Source organism: Vipera berus (assembly GCF_964194415.1).
Source record: "Vipera berus genome assembly, chromosome: 2".
NCBI classification, from domain to species: Eukaryota; Metazoa; Chordata; class Lepidosauria; order Squamata; family Viperidae; genus Vipera; species Vipera berus.
Genome location: NC_138203.1, coordinates 36,056,958 through 36,079,544, shown reverse-complemented (window position 1 = coordinate 36,079,544; position 22,587 = coordinate 36,056,958). Strand labels below are relative to the sequence as shown.

At 34.7% G+C, this 22,587-nt stretch overlaps 1 protein-coding gene across 1 annotated transcript in view; it reads right to left on the bottom strand.

Moving 5' to 3' along the window:
- Positions 1-8,400: 8,400 nt before the first annotated feature.
- Positions 8,401-22,587, bottom strand: part of CKMT2 (creatine kinase, mitochondrial 2) — a 33,718-nt gene continuing 19,531 nt past the window's right edge. The window contains exons 7-11 of the mRNA XM_081319774.1: positions 21,883-21,968; positions 14,574-14,697; positions 12,116-12,250; positions 11,794-11,919; positions 8,401-9,639 (exon numbers count right to left, since the gene is read on the bottom strand). Coding sequence (XP_081175900.1) covers positions 9,520-9,639; positions 11,794-11,919; positions 12,116-12,250; positions 14,574-14,697; positions 21,883-21,968 — 591 coding nt within the window. The 3' untranslated portion in view covers positions 8,401-9,519. The remainder of the gene's footprint in view (positions 9,640-11,793; positions 11,920-12,115; positions 12,251-14,573; positions 14,698-21,882; positions 21,969-22,587) is intronic.

Here is a 22,587-nt window from a genome sequence, read left to right as displayed (position 1 = left end):
AGAGCTGTTTTAAGGCTTATTCTGTGGGAGTAAGGATGACAAAATGGCTGTACCTCTCTGCCCTTATTGCATCCACAGATTGCTGCACCCCAGTTCTTTTCAGGTGACACAAGCCTTCTTGGGTAAAGGGAGTCTGAGGAACCTTTTGCAAGGTCATTCACAGAAATTTTCTTAGCATCTGTCAGATAAAATTGCTTGGATTCTTTCACAGTTAGATGCTGACCTTGTTGCAGGTCTGGATGAGATGCTTATTGGGGGGGGGAGTCTTGTCTGGTTATCTAGGAATGATTTGAACCTGTTGGACCTGAGGAAGTGGACAGGGTTCTTAGGACTGTGAAATTAGCCACATGCTCCCTAGATCCATGCCCCTCCTGACTGGTGGAAGCAGCCTAGGGGGTGTCGTATGAGTCAGTTGTAGAGAGAAAGAGGGTTCTTTGAGCAAGGGGATAAATTGGACAAATAAATAGGTTGATGGCGACAATACCTTTATTATGTATCCCCTGTGAAATGTGAAGCATATGCAGCCATATAATTCATGAGACTATATGAAGATCACATTTTTAAATGAAGATGCACAGCATTGATAAGACTGAATAAAAGAAATGAAAAAAGAAATAGATAGCTACAAAGGAATTCCTAAATATAGAGTGAGAATCTAGATGAAAGGACAGGAAATATGAAAGAAGATATCGGGAAAAGGAAACACTTGGTTGAATGCGTACAATTAAAAATTGATGTTGTTTCAAAATAATCATGTCTGCCAATATAATTCTATCTATGGGTAGTACATACGAATGACAAGGATTAATATGCGAAAAAACCTTGGACTTAAAGCTCCAGTTAATAGCAGGGAAGAGAGAGATGTTATATAAACAGATATAATTCCCAACAGCTACATAAACGACAGGTTTCCAGAACTGCTGATTTTCTTGCTTTGTTTTAGCATGTATTTAAATAAAATATAAAGGTTATCTTTAAGTATAGAAAAATACATTGTTTATTTGTAGCTGTTGCAATTTTTTTTTGAATTATTACTTTTGGTTTAATCTTATATATTGTTCCATGAGGGAAGACTTGTTCAAAACATAGATGTGTCCATATGTTCCTATATTCTTGTTCATGAAAATACAATCTGTAATCGTATTTTATTAATAATGGACAAATAATGTATTTTTCTAAAATCTGATTATGTTCCTAGCTGGGCATTCTAATTATGTTGCTTACAAGAATCAACATCTTCCTTGCAGTCAGCATATTTCTATGTAATAATAGAAGAATAATATATCCTTTGCTATATTAAAGTTTTACTAGCACAACTTTAATACGCATTTCCCAGTTATTATCTATAAGAAGAATTTACCTATATAAAACCTAAAACAGGAAACTTGTCTCTTTATCATCATACCCTTACAAGGTGTATACAAAAAGGACGATTCTCCTGTTTAGAGTTTTATATAGAAAGAATTGTCCTAATTAATTTTATATGGTATCTGGTTCCATTTCTTTCTACCACCAGTTGCAAATAGTCTTCAAATAATTAGCCTATCTATTTAAGACTACTGAAATTAAGAAACAAACTATATATCGGAGGGGCTACCTAATATGATCTAACATTAATATCATCTATTCCTCCTCAGAATAAAGCTGATAGAAACTCAATATCTCCCAGATCAATATAAATAGCACCAAAGCAAATACCACTTCAGTGGGAAGGCAACAGTATTCTGTGTGCCTTTGGAGTATAGCCACATGACCACAGAAATTGTCTTTGGAAAATGCTGGCTCCGTCAGCCAACAAATGGAGATGAGCTTTGCGCCCTAAAGTTGGACATGATTGACAGGGAAACCTTTACCTTTACATATGTCAGACCTTTGTACTTTGTTGCCCTTATTTTAGATAATCAGTGTTTTAGCATCTGATATAACCGCCCTGAGTCCTTCGGGAATAGGGCGGTATATAAATCCAACTAATAAATAATAAATAAATAAATAATAAATAAACCTATTATCAGAACAAAAGAAAATCTGAAACAGAGTTGAGAGAAATAGGGAAATCATACCAGATCAGGATTCATTTTTAAAAATTAAAAAAAAGCTTTCCATCCCATTTTTAAAAAATTAAGACATAATCGCATATTCCTTGGAGGTCTGGCAAGGCTTCTGAGCTGTTTTGCTTCCTGCAATGCATTTTCACCAGATTCTTTTCTCTGAAAAACACTTGAGCTGTTACCCTTGTGGCACTCCATGTGAAGATTTATAGCAGAAGCCAAAACAGGATGTACTTGGTTAAGATATAAACACTTCATTGAAAACTAGCCATAGGAATGAGTGATTAAAAACAACAAAGCTTTGTGATGGGAAGATACACCAAGCAAGTAGCTTCAGGAATCTAGGTTCCTTCACTACTGCCTAATTTGCTTATTATCATATATGCATGAAAGTCTATCTCCATATCACAGAACATTATGCATGATGAAACATTATTGAAAAATCAAACACATCTACAATATCTTGTAATCAAATGCAATCTTTTGTGTTGGTCTAATAAAACATTATCTCAATATAATTTTATCTGTTTTCTCATGTCCAGCATGACTGTTTTCAATAGAGCATGAAATAAACAACTTATATCTCACTTCATATGTGTCTGAATAAAAATCAGTAGCAAAATCCTAACCTGTAACTTAGCTTCAAATAAGCATTTGTGAAAATTAATATAATTGAAATCGATAGATTTTATTTCTTACTAAGCATAAAAGACTTTAGCAGATGTGAATTATAAATGTTATTTTGTGTTGAGTTTTACAGACAACAGACCAGAAGTTACATCTGGCAATCTTTTTAAATTCAAGACGTTGCTAATAGAAATCTGTCTTCTTGAAGGGACTTCCTGTTTGGAAGCATCGAGGCAAGTTGGAAAAGTCAGTGCTCGGCTTTCCAGCTTGATTTTTTCTTCATCTAACGACCCTTAAAGGGTCGAAAGTTGCCTTGGAGAGGCAATGAAGTAGGAGGGGCCTTCAGGAGCTCAGATCAGGGGGCACCTGATCAGAGTGAACTGTAAGACCCTCTGCAAAACGAAGATAAAAGGCTGTTTTTTATTGTCAGCCATAGACGCCTCCAGCGGGAAGCAGAAATCACAAATCAGAGAACCTGGGTGAGCAGATTGTTTCCTTTCCTTCTCTCAGAAGATTATTAATGTTGAATCCCTGGTGATAAGAGCTGGAAGGCAAAGACCCCCAGAAGATTTATGAGTGGCGGGTAATTATTTGGGGTGGAACAGATTATTTAAAAATATCGGACTTGGACATTGATAAATAAGCTGAGGACATCTAGTGGTGAAAAAAGAAGAATGGAATTTCTGTAATATTCTTTGTTGATAGAAATGTGACCTTGGGAAGAACAGCTTCAGTAAGATAAGGCTGCTTTGTTATGAGACTGAGTTTCAAAGCTACTTTTATTGAACTGGAGTAGTTTAAACAGACATTGTTTTTGCCATAGACTGTAAACCTCAAAATGACTTCATCTAATATTACCAGACTTACGAAAAAAACCTCTTCTGCACCCTCTGTTGGCCAATCCAGCCCTACAACACAGGGATCCATTGAAGCCATGTTAGAAAGGGAAAAGACCACAGTTCAAAGTGAGACACAGACTTCATTAAAATTTATTCAGGATCTTATCTTGAAAAATCAAGAGACTATGGAAAAACATCGCTTGGAGACACAAGGGAATCATAGAATTACGCAGGCAACATTGGAGAAGTTAAATGAAGAAATGATGGCTATAAAGGAGAAACTTGAATCTCAAAATCAAATGATATTACAAAATCAACAGAAAATATCTAAGATTGAAGAAAAAACAGGTGAAAATGACAAAAAGGTAGAATTTTTACTACAAGAAAATGAAAAGTTGGACAATGAAATTAAAATTTTGGAAATGACAAATGCGGAACATTATTTGAGATTCCAAAATATTCCTGAAGATAAAGCAGAAAATATAGAAGAGGTGATTATTGATATCCTGGAGGAGGCTCTTAAAACAGACCGATTGGAAATTTACCTTGAGTTGGACGGGGTTTTTCGCTTCAATTCAAGTTATGCAAGAAGAAATAAATTACCAAGAGTAGTACATGTACGGTTTGCAAGGAAGTCAACAAGAGATGAAGTATTGCAGAAAGTAAGAGATGAACCAATACAATATAAAAACAAAGAAAATTGGTCTTAAAACAAATACCTAAAAGAATTAGAGATTCACGAAGACAGTACCATTTTCTGACTACAAAACGTATAGCTAAGGGTATAAATTTCAGATGGCTGACACCAGAAGGCATTTTAATAAACTGGAACAATACAAGATACAGACTCGATTCAATTTGGAAAGCAGAAGATTTTGAAGAGAAGAATAGGTCAATTTTGGAGGAAGGAGTAAAAAGAGGCCAAGAGGAAAGTAAGGAACAGAAACAAGTAGAGGAAGAGCAGATCCAAGGAGCAACCGCATCAACAAAAGAACAGGAAGAGGAAGATCTTCAAAAGGGGAAAAATGAAAGACCTGCTAAAGAACAAAGATCTACCACATCGGTCAGATCAAAATATAAGTAATGGAAATGGATAAAGAAAGTGGAATTTTTTCAGTAAATATAAATGGACTGAATTCTTTAAATTGTTTAAATTGTTCTATATTAAAAGAAAAAGAATTTATGGAACTAACAAAAAAAGAGATGGAATTTTTCTTTAAAGAAAATAAAAAAGAAGATACTAAGACACAAAACGTATGGGACACTGCTAAAGCATATTTTAGAGGTATAGCAATATCGTATATGGCAAAGAAAAACAAACAGAGAAAACAGCAATATATATCATTAAGAGAAGAATTTGGAAGATTAGAACTAGAACTGCAAAAGAATCCCCAAAAAAAGACTTTAAAGAGAGATATGGACATGATAAAACACAAATTAAATTTGTTAGATTCAGAAACAGTGGCAGAACAGATAAAAAGAGCAAAGCAATTTTTTTTTGAAAACGCTAATAAACCGGGAAGATGGTTAGCTTATAAACTTAAAAAACAGAAAGAAAAAAATGATACACAATCTGGTGGATGGGGAAGGTTATTTACAATATAAAAATGAAGAAATTAAAAAGATAGTTAAAGAATTTTATAAAGACTTATATGACAAGAGGGAGATTCCAACAGAGAAAATTGTAAAATACTTAGAAAACAGTAACCTTCCGAAGATTCCAGAGACATTTAAAAATATATTAGATGAAGGAGTTACAATGATGGAAATAACAGAGGCTATAAAAAGACAAAAAAATGGTAAAGCTCCTGGTCCAGATGAACTCCCAGCAGAATTATACAAAAGTTTGCAAGAGATATTAAGCAATCCGTTGAAAGATGTTTGTAATGGACTTTTAATAGAAGCTAAAATGCCAGCGATGTGGATTGAAGCAAACATTTCTTTAATACCAAAAGATGACTCAGATCTGACTCAGATCAAGAATTACAGACCGATCTCACTACTTAATGTGGATTATAAAATTTTTACCTCAATAATGGCAGAGAGATTGAAAAGATATTTGGTTGAATTTATACATCCAGACCAAAATGGTTTTTTACCAAAAAGACAAATTAAAAGTAACTTAAGAATGATAATAGACATACTGGAATATTACGAATTACATCCAGGGAAACAAATGGCATTAGTATTTTTAGATGCTCAAAAGGCATTTGATAATCTCTCTTGGCGGTTTTTAATTTATCAATTACAAGTAATGGATTTTGGTCAGAATTTTATAAATATGGTAAAAACAATATATAGTAAAGTGCCAAAGTGATTGTGAACGGAGATTGTACTGAAAGCTTTAAAATAAGGATAGGCACAAGGCAAGGATGTCCTCCATCCCCTCTGCTATTCATTTTCACTTTGGAAGTCTTAAATCGAAATATAAGACAAGATATAGAAATTAGAGGTTTGGAGTTAAAAGGTGAAATATATAAATTACAAGCATTTGCTGATGATTTGGTATTTATTTTGGAAGATCCCTTGAAGATGATTCCAAAATTGTGGGAAAAATTGGAACAATATGGTGAAGTAGCAGGATTAAAAATTAATAAAGAAAAAACTAAAATAATAGTGAAAAATGTAACGGATAAGCAAAAAAATCGAATATCAGAGGTGGTAGAGGTACAGATAGTGAAAAAGGTAAAATACTTGGGTATATATTTATCAGCTAAATGCTCAACATTAAAAGAAGACAACTATATAAGACTATTGAAACAAATAAAGTTAGACCTGGAAAAATGGAAGAATTCAAAACTGTCTTTACTAGGAAGGATAGCTACAATTAAAATGAATGTATTGCCTAAGATTTTATTCTTGTTCCAGACAATCCCGATAAAACTTGGGGGACTTTTTTTTAAAGAGTTGGACTCCTTAATTCTGAAGTTTATATGGCAGGGAAAAAAAGCTAGAATAAAAAAGAAAACTTTGCAAGATACTAAAGAAAATGGGGGTTTTGGTTTACCTGAGTGGACTTTGTATTATCAAGCATCTGTACTGACATGGGTGAAAGAATGGATAATGCTTAGGAATAAAAGGTTGTTATGTTTGGAGGGACACAATTTACAGTTGGGATGGCACGCGTTTGTATGGTATGGGAAAAACAAAATTCATAGATATTTTCAAAATCACTGTGTTAGAAATGCTTTGATAACTGTATGGGAAAAAATCAAAATGAAAATATATGTAAAAATTCCAGAGTGGTTATCAACAATTGAAGCTTTTTCACACGTAAATTTGTTAGATTTTGAAAAAAAAACGTGGACATACAAAGATATTTTAAATATTGATGGGACATTAAAATCGAAGCAAGAATTGGAACATCAGGGTATCAACATGTCATGGTGGGTACATTTACAAATACAAAATAGATATGAAAAAGACATGAAAATGTTTGAATTTTATAAAGAACAAAATGTGTTTGATAAGATATTATTAGCTTCTGATGAGAAACTAATTAAAAAGTTGTATAACTTTTTGTTAACTTTAGAGATGAAAAGTGAACAAATCAAAGGGTCAATGACAAGATGGGTGGAGAATTTTGGTTATAATATAGAATTAGAAGAATGGCAAAAATTATGGGAAAGAAATTATAAATTGACAATGTCAACTGCATACAAAGAGAATTTGTATAAAATGTTTTATAGATGGCATTTACCTCCAGCTAGATTAGCAAAAATGTTTAAAAATGTATCAGGTAAATGTTGGAAATGTAAATGTAGTATAGGTACATATTATCATACTTGGTGGACATGTGATAAAGTAAAAGCTTATTGGAGGAAAATACACACTTGGCTAGAAAATATATTAGGAGAACATGTAACATTTAATCCTGAATTATTTTTATTAGGTATGCTACCAGGAAAGACTAATAAACAAAATATATACTTGGTTTTACATATTATAACTGCAGCAAGAATAAGTTATGCACAATGCTGGAAAAATGAACGAGTACCATCAGAAGAAGAACTAATAAAGAAGATACTGGAATGTGCAGAAATGGACAGATTAACTATGAGATTAAAAGATAAAGAAGAATCAGAATATTATGAAAGCTGGAACTTATTTTATAAATGGTTGGAAAAGATAACCAAAAAGTGAAATTTGTATATGTATTAATGGATTATGAACTCAGCTCACACGTTGTTTGGAAAATTAACATATGTATGTAAAGAATAAGAAAATAAAATATAAACAGGAAAAAAAAGAAATCTGTCTTCTCAATTACTCTATGTTTACTCAGAAATAAATCATACTGATTTCAACTGATTATTGTAAATGTGATATAATTGAAAAGGACCAAATTAGTAGCATCCAGCTGAGGATGTCACCTCCAGTTGTTTTTGTTTATCTTCAAAGTGGCTTTCTAGATCTGCTAATTTCTATCCCTCCTTCTTTCTGTCTCTTTTTCTCATACACAGACATCCCTCTAACTCCAATAGTTATGAAGAACTGTAACTAATTCAGGGTTGAACTATTTGAATCTTGGTGTTTTCTGAGTTTGGTTGTTTTCCTGCAGACATTTCATCATAAGGCTAAGTAGCATCACAGGTGCATAGAATGATAGGTCCGATAGTGTCTGATAGCGTTAACTAGTCTGGTAATGAAATGTTGGCAGTAAAATAACCAAGCTCAGAGGGCACCAGGAAATCAACAAAAATCAACTCATTTGAATAAACTGAGAAGGATGAAATTGTAAGTACCTGTCAGGGGTTAAGCGGAACAATAGCAATAGCTTGTGCACTAAATAAATGCATATTCCAGGCAATGTGACATCATTGCAGCATTCTCATTTAGAGCCTTAACTCCATGCATTAACTCCATAAAGGAACATACAGTAATTGGAATTGCTGTTACTGATGAGTAGTGATGTTGCCAATGGGTACTGTGAGAAAAGATCCTGGCATGCCTGCCTCATCTCTGTTTCTGCTCTCTTGTGGGATTTCACAAGTCTGAGGCTGACATAATACCCTTATGCCAAAGCCATAGAATTGTCTATGTGAATAATTCATGTCTTTTAAAAAATGGATTGAAAAGATATGTAGCATCTGAGGCATCAGAAAGTATTTATTTAATATGCCACTAAGATCTAATTTTACATATAATAATATATTACATTAATTTGTGCTTACCGTATCTAAAATGAAAACAACCAATATTTAACACACTATTTTCACTACTCAAAGGAAATGTACAGAGAAAAAAATAACAAAAATTCTTCATACCGTCAGTCGAGGGTTGCCATCACCATCTGAAACCAATTTTGGAATTGCCCCCACACACCAGTTACATAAATGTGTGCATATGACACATATTTATATACGTGTATGTATGTGTGTCTATGTGTCTGCCAGAAGCCACCTTCCAAAAATGGGCAAAATTAAGGAATAAATAAAAACATTGAATTAATAGCTAAAATGTAAAGTAAAATGTGTTACTTGTAATAACCAGCACTTTATTTTTAACATTTAGCTCTGTATATAGCAACCATTCAAATTCGTATGCACAAATTACACACTCTCAAGCACATTGGTGTCCAGAAGCAGCAAAAAAAAAAAGGAAAAGGGAATGGACCTGGGTAAGAGGATTAAAGAAAGATGGAAAATCTGAACTAAATGAATGGAATGAGGACATTGTAAGAAATAATTGAAGAAAGGAAATGAGATTCCTTTCTGTACACTTTAAAAGAAATTAAACTTCACAGGGAAATGCTCTAAGACTACTAATCTTCAAGGGCAACTCTACTCTTCAGCAGTGATGTTTGCAACCATTTGTATTCTGCACATTTCTATATCTTACGTTCTTGTCTTCTTCTCAGCAACCCTAGCCAACCCCCTGATTAATAGGTACCTATTTGAGGAAAAATGTTATACATATTTCTCTTTAACATTTCAAAGGAACACAGAATACACAGTCAATCCACAGACATATTTCCAGTCAGATGATAATCACTGGAAGCAGTTTCATTTCTTGCCAAACTGAGGCAGCGGTGGTGGTATCTTGATGTCTTGACCTCTCTCCAACTTCTTTTCACAATCAATCATATAGTTCACACCATCAATGACTAACTGGACAAGTTCCACCTGAAATAAAAGTAAAGGTTTCTGATATTAGATTATGAAGCTATAAGAAGATCAGGTAGTTCTATTGATATTTACCACAAAGTTTATTATATCTTCAGTAAATTATACTTCATCATTCTTCCTAGACTATGCCATTTCTAAATTCTAGAAGAAAAATGTATTGTGAAAAAATCCATCTCTTATCATTTTGCCATACTACGTGCATTGAAATTGGTCACGTGGAAGAAGACTAAGCTAGAACATGGAAGAAAAGTGCAACCATACACTTCAATACAAACTGGTTAACTCTACAAAGATTTAATCTGCAAGTTTTAAAAAAATGTTTGTAGCTTGCCTCTCAGATAAAACATTTACATGGTAATAGTAAAAAGGTAAAGATTCTCCCGCACATGCGTGCTAGTCGTTTCCAACTCTAGGGGCCGGTACTCATCTCCGTTTCAAAGCCGAAGAGCCAGCGCTTGTCCGAAGACGTCTCTGTGGTCATGTGGCCGGCATAACTAGACACCAAAGGCGTCCTAACCCACTGAGCCACCGCATCCCTTATATGGTAATAGTAGTCCCCACTATATTCTCTTCAGAAAGATTGCATATTTATATGCAATGTTTATATAGGCTTTCTTCTGCTGATGGCTTTTGATATCTAATCCAGTATTTTCACATATAACAACTGCGTTAATCTAGCATTTCCGCAATTTAGGATTTTAAAAGACAAAAGAATGGTAATAGTAGTCCTTTCTTTTGTCTTTTAAAATCCTAAATTGTGGAAATGCTAGATTAACGCAGTTGTTATATGTGAAAATACTGGATTAGGTATCAAAAGCCATCAGCAGAAGAAAGCCCATATAAACGTTGCATATAGATATAGCAATCTTTCTGAAGAGAATATAGTGGGGAGGGGAGAGCCTTACAGGGGAAGGAGGAGAGGAGATCTGGATCCTGCCCATCTTCCAGCTTCTCTGTTCCAACTCAAGGTCCTGAGTGCTAGAGCAATTCTTACTGATTCTGTTGAATGCCAAGTTCATTAGTAGTAAGATCTTCCTCTTCCATACTGGAGAAATGGGAGGGCCTGGCATGTGTCACTGAGATCTGGTGAATGAAGGGAGTCCCCCTGCCCAAAATGTGCTTATTTGAGTTGAGGGCATGGGCGAGGGGTGGTATAGTTATTTTAAAAAAACCACTGGAATACTAAAGTTCATCTTTATTTGGAGCAGTGGTCCTTAAAATATGAAAAATCAAAAGGGTGAAGAATTAACAGCATTTGAAAACCTTACAATTACAAGCAGAAATATTCAATTCTGGTTGTAATTCTACCCTTAGTTTTTCCTAATCAGTTGGCCTCCTCTGAATAAATATTATTCCATATAGGAATACAGCATATGGATGTTTAATTATACAGGTGGCCATAATTATCCATGGTTTAATTATACATCATTTTCCATGTCTGTAATGGGTAAATACAGACCAAATTTCATTAGCTGAATAAGGGTTTTCACATAATCTGTGATTTTGGCACTTTCTTCTGTTTGGAGGAAGGGTTTTGATATGTTTTTTGTGACTGTAGCCTATGAGGAAAATGGCATAAGTGTAAAATAAAGGAAAGGGTATAAAGTATATTTTTTAAAGATCTTGTTATCTAGAGATACAGAATAGAAAGATGGGAACAACCAGTGAATAGTAGAATTGTGGGCATTGGAACTCCCTTACTTTTGTGATGAATAGATTTAATTAATCACATTATATACTTTTTCAGATATGCAAAAAATTACAGCTTTTCGTGATTTTATTTTCCCCAATATTATCCACACATATGTAAAGGTATTTATTTATTTATTTTATTTATATAGCTGCCTATCTGATATACATGATTCTGAATGGCACACAACTTTAAAACGAATACAACTGTACAGTTGCTAAAAAAATAAACTAAAAATAAGATGCACACCTGCTAGAGAATCACAGCTAGGACACAAGCTCCATCACACCCACCCAGTGCCAGCATAACTTCCAGTGAGAAATCACTGAATTGGGTGAGGATTGTTCCTCAAATAAGCAAATATATTATTGATACGGAAAATACTTTCAGACACCTAGGTAAATAGATGTTTCTCTTCAGCTTTGCCTCCTATTTAGAAAAAAAACAAGGCAGAAACTTACCTCTGATCGTCCCATACGATCTAGATTGGAAATATCATACACATCTGCTACAGCAACTGTGTCAACTCCACCTGTGCCACGCTTCTGAAGTCTCAGGTTTTCCAGGATCTTTGAAAATCTAGGGTCCTACCATACAAGGGACAATCACTTGAAAACAAAATACTGAGCCTTTCTTTAACAACATGCATGTTTGTAAACAAATTGTTCATCTAATTAAATCGTTTAAGAAGGAGGTTCATCGCCACAGTTTTTTCTGGATTGGTTTTACAGGCATTTCAAAAGACTGTTTTATGTTTAGGAGTCATATAAATTGCTTACTTACTTTGCTAAGTTTTGGAAGTTTAACATGAACTCCTGCACGTAATCCAGTTCCTAGGTTAGATGGACAGGTGAGGATGTATCCTAAGTTTTCATTCCACATAAATTCCCAGCCTTGTTCTTTAATTAACCTCTCAACCTGGAAAGGAAATAAAATTCAATGAATCACCACAGCATATTAACATGCCATCTGTGCACAGTACTAGTTGTCTATATCCAGACTGTTGTTTGTCAAGTTCATAAGCTTCAACAGTCTGCTGCAAATAGAATACGGAATTTTATCTATCAAATAAATCCATAAAGTATAGAAATAGAGCTAAAGCTTCAGAGGCTGGATATTATATCTATATTACAGTATATCTTCACACAACATGTTTCAGTTTAGAGGACTGAACACTACTGATTTTAGTCAGGGCTTCCATTTAGATAAAGGTGCTAAAATTTATATAGTCTTGATTTCCCAACTGTTTAAAGCAGGGGTCAGCAACCTGAAACAGTGAAAGAGCCACTCGGAACCAGTTCCCTCACAAAAGGAAAAACTGGGAGCCGCAAAAAATGTGTCCACATGCGCGTACATGCGCGCATGCGCAGAACAGGGTTTGACTGAAGAGTGGAGCCAAGGCGAGATATGCACCTACCCTGCATATTTCAATTGATTGGTTGAATTTTTTTAGTCCCACTTTTTTTTTTTTGGACTGCACATGGCAGAGGACTGGGAGCCGCAGGAGACGGCTTAAAGAGCCGCATGCGGCTCTGGAGCTGCGGGTTGCAGACCTGTGGTTTAAAGCTTTATCACAGCTGAGAAATTGATCAGCTCATCTGATCAGTTATTCTAGCCATATTCTTACTTACCGGTAATAAAATCTGTTGCCTTTTTATGAATTTTAGCTCATCATTTAATACAATAAACAGTGTAATTTGTGTATGACAATTTATTTTAAACAAATGGCACATATCTAAAAATAACATATTTTGTGGCAAGCAACATGTTAGAAGAGTTGTTTTTATTGCAGAGAGGTGGAGGCCATTTTAACACAATTGTTGCCACTTGTACTTTCTAAAACTTCAAACCCAACCTCAGTGGTGGGATTCAAACATGTGAACAACCGGTTCTCTGTGTGGATGCCGCTTCCGGAAGTCCATTCTGGGTCTGGGCAACAAAAAGCTAGCTACCGGTTCTGCCAAACTGGTGTAAACAGGCTGAATCCCACCATTGCCCTACCTCCTATTAAACTAAAACCTAGTTCAGTCACAGTTTAAACTTATAGACATATTAAATTAATTGTAATTAAAAATATGGCTATGTATGATTGACTTGGGAGGCCGGTGTGTTGTGCAATTAGCTCACATGGTGTAACAAGATGGTGGGTTTGTTGTCACTGTGAGTTGTGGGGGGGGGAAACAAAGGGAGGCTCAGCCAATCTCACTGTACACATGTACTTTGACAATAAAGGTTCATTCATGCGTCATTCAAAGATGGAAACATAAAATATATTCTATGTATTCTAAACATACAAAGCAATTAAAGTTATGAGAAAAGAATTAAATACAGTGTTTTGTGTGTGTGTCTTATGTCATGTATATAAAATTTATATTTAATTCTTTATAATTAAATTTATAATATATTTTAGTTTTTTTCTCATAGCTTTCATTGCTTTGGAGATAACAACCTTGATTGGCTTTCAAATGAAATTTGCTTGTACTTAAGCCAATCTGATATTTTCATTGAAATCATAAGAAAATCTACATTGATTTAAACTTAGAAAACTATTTGAGTATGTGGTACTATTTCATAATGTAAATGAGGAATGGCAGTTTGAATGAATCTTGAGATAAAATAAAACTCCAAGCAAAAAACAAAAATGTTAGATTTCGGGCTAATTTTTAACAAGCAGTATCGGTGCTTTTTTGTAAAAGAAAAAGGTGCCGGAACTCACACGTGTCATACAACCTGCCTTGCCTACCCTACAAGGTTCCATCCAAAAAAGGTGCCAGAACTCCGTTCTGAGTGTTCTATGAGAAAAAAAGCTCTGAGCAGTATGATATATATAATTAAATATATATCATCCTAAGATTCTTTAGATCAGAGGCTGGTATATGACTTTTTTTGCCTGAGTTCTATTCCACTTGATTTGGCTGAGATTCAAATCTTCCTTAACAATAGCAAAGTCACTGATCTTTCCCAGCTTGAGAGAAACAAGTTGATTTGCAGAGTGTCTTACTCTAAAAAAAAGGCAATAAATTGAAAAAAAAGCTCCTACATTTCCATGCAGTATTTGCTGCTTGTGGCAATTGCCTCATTCTAATTTAAGGGGCCCCAACTCTGCTAGTATAGGAGTCTCAAATAGTATCATATACTATACAATAAAAAGAAAAACTAGCAGCAATAACATAAAAGCACAAATGGGATGTTATATTAAAATCTAAAAATACATTTTTAACAGTCATAGAAAAGCATCCACCTCTTTCAATCCACGACAAAATCTTTCAAAAACCTGCTTCATGTTGCCACCTTTTTCCATGGAAATCACCCTAATGTGATCTTCTTCATTAATCCAGATGAGGAATGTTTTATCGTTGTTATGCCTGGTTGAGAGAGATGCACAATTCATTAGTGTTCTGGTCATAGAAGATTTCAAAACCATCTTCAAAGATGCTGGTCCTTTCATTTTACATTTCCCTTTTGTTATTTATCATGTTGGAACTTTCATGGTGGCATCAAAAAGAAGGGTTACTCAGTATGCCCACAGTGCATTCCTCTCTTGACTAGCAACCACACAATCCCAAATTTCCAAAGTTATAAATCCTACTGGTAGTGAACTGCTGCTGTACTAGAACATTATGAAATAAAGGCAGTGTGAGGCTTATGCTGCTATGGGAAATGGAATTGGGAAAGCATGGAGGCACTTTTTAACTGGAAGAAGAGGAATCTATCCCTCCAGTTTAAAACATTATGAAATAGGAATGATGGGAGATACATCATCTGTATCTAAATTTTCTCTAAACTGACTTCTTTGTTGAATAATACAGGGAAGAACTGGTACAGAAATGGAGGAAATTCCAGTGAAATACAGATTTATCAGAAGTGAGGGCCCTACTGCAAGGTATATCACCATCTGGGTCAAAGAAATAGCATGTTGTCTGAGAGAAGTGTTGTCTGCATTCTGCCCATTCTCTTTAAAGTAATCAAAGTATTCAGGGCAGCACAAACCTAAGCCACTGGGTCAGTGTTTCTCAGGGTTGACAACCTTAAATGTGCAGACTTCAAATTCCAGAACTCTCAGAATGTGGCTCAGGAATCCTGGGAATTTATATCCACACATCTAAAAATTGCCAAAATTAAGAAACCCTGAACTAGATAATGCCTGAAACCTTCTTTGAAAAGTTGTTCCTTCTTTACTAGAGAATAATATTAATTTTGCACAAGGAAATTACTGTTGCTTTCTAAAAACCCTTTAAGAGATCCTTCAATGAAAATTGCAAGAAGTATTGTCAGAGTACTGAGGTGCCATCAGCTTGGACGAATACAGAAACTTTTTTATAGCAGGAGTGCTAGAATAATTATGTAATATGAAAAGAGATGAGCACAAGCCTTCTAGGTATTAATATTATTTGTGATAGGCTGAGTAGCACACATTAGAGAATAAGAATTAAAGTAATGGAGAATATCATGTAACCATGCAAGGAAAAATTGATTTGTTTATTATGTTTATCTTGAAAATGTTTTAAAATTTGATGTGAAGACATTCATCTGAAAATAATAAAACAGAGGCTGGATATTTTTTCCACTCTTTTCTTTGAAGATATTCCTAGTTCATTCTAGCAAGGTAAATTGCAATACTGTTAAGATTTCTAATTCAAAGTCCAAGGTTGTATTCTCAATGGCTGAAGATGGTTTATCAGCTGACACTTTTGAGACTTGGACTGTTTTCTCCCTGCCTTTTCTGCCCACACACTCTGATATCCCGCCTGCTTTAGCAGCACTTTAGTGTCAGTTGACTTCACACATGATCTGCTTCTTGCTGTTAGTCTTGTTACAGAAGGTTGGTATAGGGAAAAAAAATCTCTTAAATTCTCTCCCCAGTGCAGCTGGGACTAATTAATTTATTATGTTGTTGAATTATACCCAGCTTGTTTGATCTAGTGAGGATTTGGGGCAGCTTAAAAATTTTAGAAACAAAACCAGAACATAAGAAGTTTAAAATATAAATTGAAACTAACAGTAAATAAGTACTTAAGCCATGTAACAATCATTTGAAGAAAATGATGTGTCTTGGCAGGTTTTCTAAACATTGGGGCAGTGGGCAAATGTCAAGCCTGGGAGTAACAGGATTAAAGGAAACTTCTGACAGTAGCAGCATCTTCAAAAGAATCTCTTTGGTAGGTCTTAACAAAGACAGTTTTGCAGCATATGAAGTAGAAATTTGGATAGTCAGATCCTAAGTTGCTTAAGGCTTAAAAGGTCAATCAATATAAATACATTAAACAAAGGCGAGTCAACAGTTGGTGAGAGCCAGCGTGTTATAGCAATTTAAAAAGCAGACATGTCAAACTCGCGATGTCACGTGACGTCATGCAACGTATCGGAACAGTTTTGCCATTGCCAGCAATGGGGTGGGCGTGGCTTCCGGATGACGCGTCCGGCCTGCGGGCAGCAGCTTGACATCCCTGAATTAAGGCATTATGCTAGAAATTGGGAGACCATGAGTTCTCATCCCAGCCTAGGAACAAAGCCAGCTGGAGTCACTTTCTCTTTAGCCCTAGGAAGGTGGCAATGGCAAGCCACTTCTGAAAAACCTTGCCAAGAAAATTGCAGGGACTTGCGCAAGCAGTTTTTAAGAATTGGACACAATTGAACAAAAGAAGTGAAAAAACAGTTGGGCAACTAATGAGATTGTTTTGTGCTAGCATCATATGAATCTTGTACCTTGCATGTTGTAGTGTAGCAGAAGGTCCCTCACATTCTATATTTGTATATCTATATAATTTATTTTTATTTTAAAGACAAACATGTTTGTCCATCTTATAAACAATAACCATGGGCAGCTCAAAGTGAGATCAGTAAAGTAGAAAAAGTAAAACATTAGACTAACTTCAAATCTATAACCTATGGTGTAGTGCAAGTTACCTTCATTGGACCACACTGCCAAAACTATGATATGGATCACTGTCACTAGATCTTACTGGTTAAGAAAAAACACCCTAGTGCAATAGAAGTGACTGTGCAAAGGTGGTTCTTATCTTCATAGGTGCCACTGGCAAATGTAGTAAGAGTGGAAAAATAAGGGAAATGTCAAAACCTCCCATTGCTTAACAGAAAATAGTAGCCCCATCCAAAACTGCAGGAACAATATCCTAGTCCAGTTTTTATCAACCAACAATACTTATACTTCTCTGGATTTAATTTCAGACTGATTTATCATATACCCCTCTATAAGGATTAGGCAATGTGAAGTAAATAATGAGCAATCGGGCTAAGAGACATTAGCATGAGGTTCCCTCTACAGTTTCATTAAAATGTTGAACAACATTTTTCCAGCACTACCTTCTAGACACAGCCTGATAGGTTGACCAGACTATGTTAAAATGGCTCAATCTCACCAGACAACCCAGGAAGATACTATGGCTGATGGTACTAAAAAGAACCAGAGGCCCGGGAAAATTAGTAGAATTGTACTCCCTCATCCTGTTTTTAACACGGGAAGTCTAAAAATACCAAACAATTTCAACACAAGAGCGCAGCCTGTCTAAAGTGAATCCAGAAAGTCAATATTATTTGGTATTCCTCAGACACATCTGGAGCTATGAGGCCATCATCTTATAATCATTTTTCCAGAAAAGGAGCATTATATCTACTCCCAAGTTAATAAAGCTTTTCTCCAATAAAAGTTTTCTTACTGCCTTTTTAGTCAGAGAAAACACATCCCTCAAAGAAGAACATACTGATCACATATCTTAACCATGGGACCGGTCCCATCCTGATCTATTTAATTTCCAAAAAGGGTGAAAGGAAAATGAAGAATTGATAGGAATCTTCTCACTAAATATCTGTCTACCTTCTCTGGAAGGATAAGCAAAACCATTAATTGCTAAATTTACATTTGGGATACAGCCAAATGATTTTACCTGATGGAAATTGTTTATGAGCAGCACCAGTACTTTTTTTGTAAAAGAAAAAGGTGCCGGAACTCACATATGTCATACAACCCACCTTGCCTACCCTACAAGGTTCCATCCAAAAAAGATTCCGGAACTCCGTTCTGAGCATTCTATGACAAAAAAAGCCCTGAGCAGCACTGCCGTGGTTGTTTTCATAACATTTTAGCAGAGATACTGAACTATATTGAACAACTATGCCATCCAGCAACAGGGCCAGAAAAATAAGCAATCTTGATTGCTCTATTATAATATAATAAAAGTGGCTGTTTAGTAAACCGGGGATAATTTAGCTCATTAAGAGAAAAGAAAGTTTCAGAACAATCATAGAAATTATCCAGTTATCGCAAGGGTATCAAATGTTCTTATTAGAAACAATGTAGAAAATTCTTCAAGAACATTGAGGAAACTGTCTGTTTCCATTAGGTCCCTGAACAGCAGCATTATAACTAGTCCTCCAATTTGCAGAGCTTTATATTGGTTGTCGGTTTAAAATTTAGCAGGTGTTATTGGTGCATGAAGCTGAACCAGTAGGGTTCTTCTACCATCAAATCATCAGTTCTTTCCAAATAGAAAATCCAGTCTAATATATTTTGCTGCATTTGTGGAACAAGATACCGGTCCAGAACTCAATGACGTCCTCTTATTTTTGTTTATTAGTTTATAATGTAAAATATAAAAGTACAAAAGAAAATGGGAAAATAAGGAAGGGAGAAGGGAAGGGAAAAGTATAGGGCAAAGGGAAAAAAAGAGAAAAGGCATTGACTTCTGATTCCCTTTTGTGCAGTAGCATAAGATGAGAACTCCTCATCATGTCCTGGCTAGCTAAATGTGTCAAATACATGACTCAGAACTGGTGAACTGACTGACTACTGTAGTTTGAATCTGCTGTATCACAAGCTATATAGTGCAGCACCTTCATACAATTGCAAAAAAAAACCAGGATGCAGTGCTGCTGACACAGCTATTTTATCCTTCAGATTTAGAATACATGGCCACATGGATGAAAATATTGGATGACCAATACCTTAGGTATAGTGTTTCAGCTATGTGCAAAAGTTGCCAACAAATTGTAATTTGAATGTGACCGAACAAGATAATTGTTCTATATATGAAGAACATTCATATTCCTTATATTTAAGTTACTATACAAAATAATATACCATCATGCTTCATTTGTGTTCTTAGGCTTGAATTTGCCAACTTTGAGAGTGGAGCACTCAGACAGACAGACAGAGACCAAATGCTGACCTCAGTTTGAAAAGGGTTGCAGATTCTCAGCAGTACATGACTGGAATGTGGGAAAGGGCTATTTGATTGTAGCTATGACTGAACTACGGGGGTGGGGAGAAAATGCATAGATATGTAAGACAATACCGCAGATAGAAGTTATGATTCTAGTTTGAAAAGTCTGGTTAGATGTACTGGAAGACGTTTGACCATGATTAACCTGTGTGCTCTCTCTCTTCAGATAATAAGACAGTAACTGCTCTATGCATGATATTTTGCTGTTCTCCTTAATTTCACCCTCAAAAGAAGACTTTGTTTTATTTTTAAAAACAGTGCTGCCTTACAAAAGGCCTCAGTTTTTCTTTTCATGCATGAAATCGGCTGCAGCTTCTGCAAAAGTAAGAGTTCAATGCTGAGACTGAAGGAAGGATTTTGAGGGGCAGGGCTTATTCCCAACTACTGTATATGATAGTCACAGGATGAGTTTGAGCAAGCTGCGAGTGACAGCAAGTGCTTTTTAGGAATGCTTTCATTGTCCAGAAACACTTAGCTTCCTCATGTGTTTCTTGGCAGACACGTGTGCACTTATGTGTAAGGAAACAGCAAACAAATTACACATCTCGGTTCAAATTTTATATAAAGCACAACTGGGGAAAAACAATTTAATAAACTAATGAAAAACCAATAATGTTTTTCAATGTAAAACAATCCATGTTTTAATAAGATGGATTTGTTCGTTGTACTAAGCCAAAAATAACAAACTCCATTATGGCCTAATGTGCCATAATGGTCAATATTTTTTACAATTTGAACTTAGATGGAAGCATGACAGAGTTTGGTGGATATTCTCAGTTCACTTACCAGTCAGCCCTCTTTCATAGCTCATGTAGTTTTTTACTACAAAAGTTTTACATTAAAACATAATGAAAATGTGCTAAATAAGCATAAAAAGGAATTGATAATTCAAGAACTGCAACACATACCCTATACTTTACGTGTTGTTAGATTCAAACTTAGATCTAATTGATAAGAGACTCAAAGAGAAATCAGTAAACAAAAGTATTCAAGTATAAAAAGAAATGAAATTAATATTCTCAGATTAATATCCATTCTAAAATACCAAACATGTTTAATTTTGATTTTTTATTCTATAATAGAAGTAATGTATTACAGGTATTCACATTTACCAAAAGTTCCTTCAGAACATATAACATCCTGATAAAAAAATTCTTAGTATGTCTTTAAAAAAAGGAAGTGGTCCACTAATTCAATGTTTTTCAGCTTTAGCAACTAAAATGTGTGGACTTCAATTCTCAGAATTCCCCAGCCAGCATACTGAGGTTTAGAAACACTGTACTAGCTAATAATATTTAATTCTGATCATCTAAATGTCTTTCTTCCTTGACTTTCCTCTATTTATTAATAAATCACAGTGTTTTTCTTGTACGGAATTTCTAAAATAAAACCAACATTTCTTCATTGTTACCCGTTCCACGGCTGGCCGAGTGTGATTTTGTCGAGGACGGGCTTGACACCAACATTTTAATTTAAATAACTCATACCTCCATAAGTGTTCTTGAGCAACATGCATTTGCAATTTCCTTAAAGACAAGACTGGTAATATCCTTTCTAATGATATTGGTAGAAAGTTTTTTACATTGAGAAATAAGAAAGTATAAAATAGTTCACCTGTTCAAAAAATTTCAAAACATTGTTTATCACCATTTTATTAAAGAAAACAATTTTACCTTTATAAAACAAAAAGGAAAGATAATTACATTCCTTTGGCATCTATATGCATATATTGTCTCTCACACACATGCATTAGTGCAAGCAAGGTATTGAAATCATGCCTCAGAATAGATCTACAGACTTTATTAGCTATTTCTTTTTCAATTAAGGATAGAAACAAAGAGTCCAGATCCCTAGGCTTTTTCTACTTTTTTTTGTTATTGTTGCATTTTTGATCACAGATGTTTTTGTATTTATTTTTTTAAAAAAAAAGCCGAGGGCCATAGACAACCCTAAAAACATCATTTCTGATGCTCCTTAGTGTTTTCTCTGACCATGATTGATGAAAATTCAAAGTAGTTTCCTGCCATATTGAGATGAGAAAGAATGAGAGATTGTAATGTAAGCTCTGGGATATCATCCATTCAAAACAAAACAAAACAACATTCCTGATTTCTGCCTTCTTACACCACCCACCCAAAAATCACTGATGGCCACCAAAATATTGCCCACTGCAAGCTTAAAGATTATGTAATGGACGGAGAGATTGTGTATGCCAAGCATGTGCTCAGAACTAGGAACAGTAGTAACTGAGTTAGAAATTAGTATAATTATTTGTTCACATTGAAAACGTGCACATCTCACATTTCGTACCATATTCCTCTGGCATCTGGCCAGTCACGGGCCATTCCAGCACACGTTAACAAAGGGGAAACTGGCTTATCAAATAGGAAATGGTCCTGGAGACCAGCATAATTTAAGGCAGAGGGAAAGAAAAAAAGAAAAAAATTGAATTATAATGGTGAATCAGTTCACAGAGGTGCAAAGTGCATAAAAATGATACTTATTTTTTTTAAAAGACTGTGTATCCAATATAAATGACTATGTTGTTAATTTCATGTAGTTTTAAGGTTTTGTAAAGAATTGTAAACATGCTAAGAAAGAAAAAAAACCAAAATATTAGAGTTAAATTAAAATTAAATTATGCTTAGTACATTTAAATTCAACTTAGAGTTAAATTAATTAACATTAAGGAATCTTAAAATAAGATTTGAGTCACACCTACTGCTTTTACATAATATTTAGTTAATCAATACCCACAAATAAGATTTTTTTGAGATACGAGGCTTATTAAAATAATAATAGAAGTAAAAAAACCTAGTTTATTCTAATCTTTTTATATTGCTTTTGCTGATTAATTCCGTTCTTCCTTTCTGGTTAATCCTCAGACACAACTCATTGTTTTATGTTTACTTACAAGTCCGTTCATTAACACGTTACCTAAATATTCCTAGGATTGCAGTGTATTTGCAATTTATTTTTAACCCTCATTCTTCTCAGGCCCTGTCATAAATATAT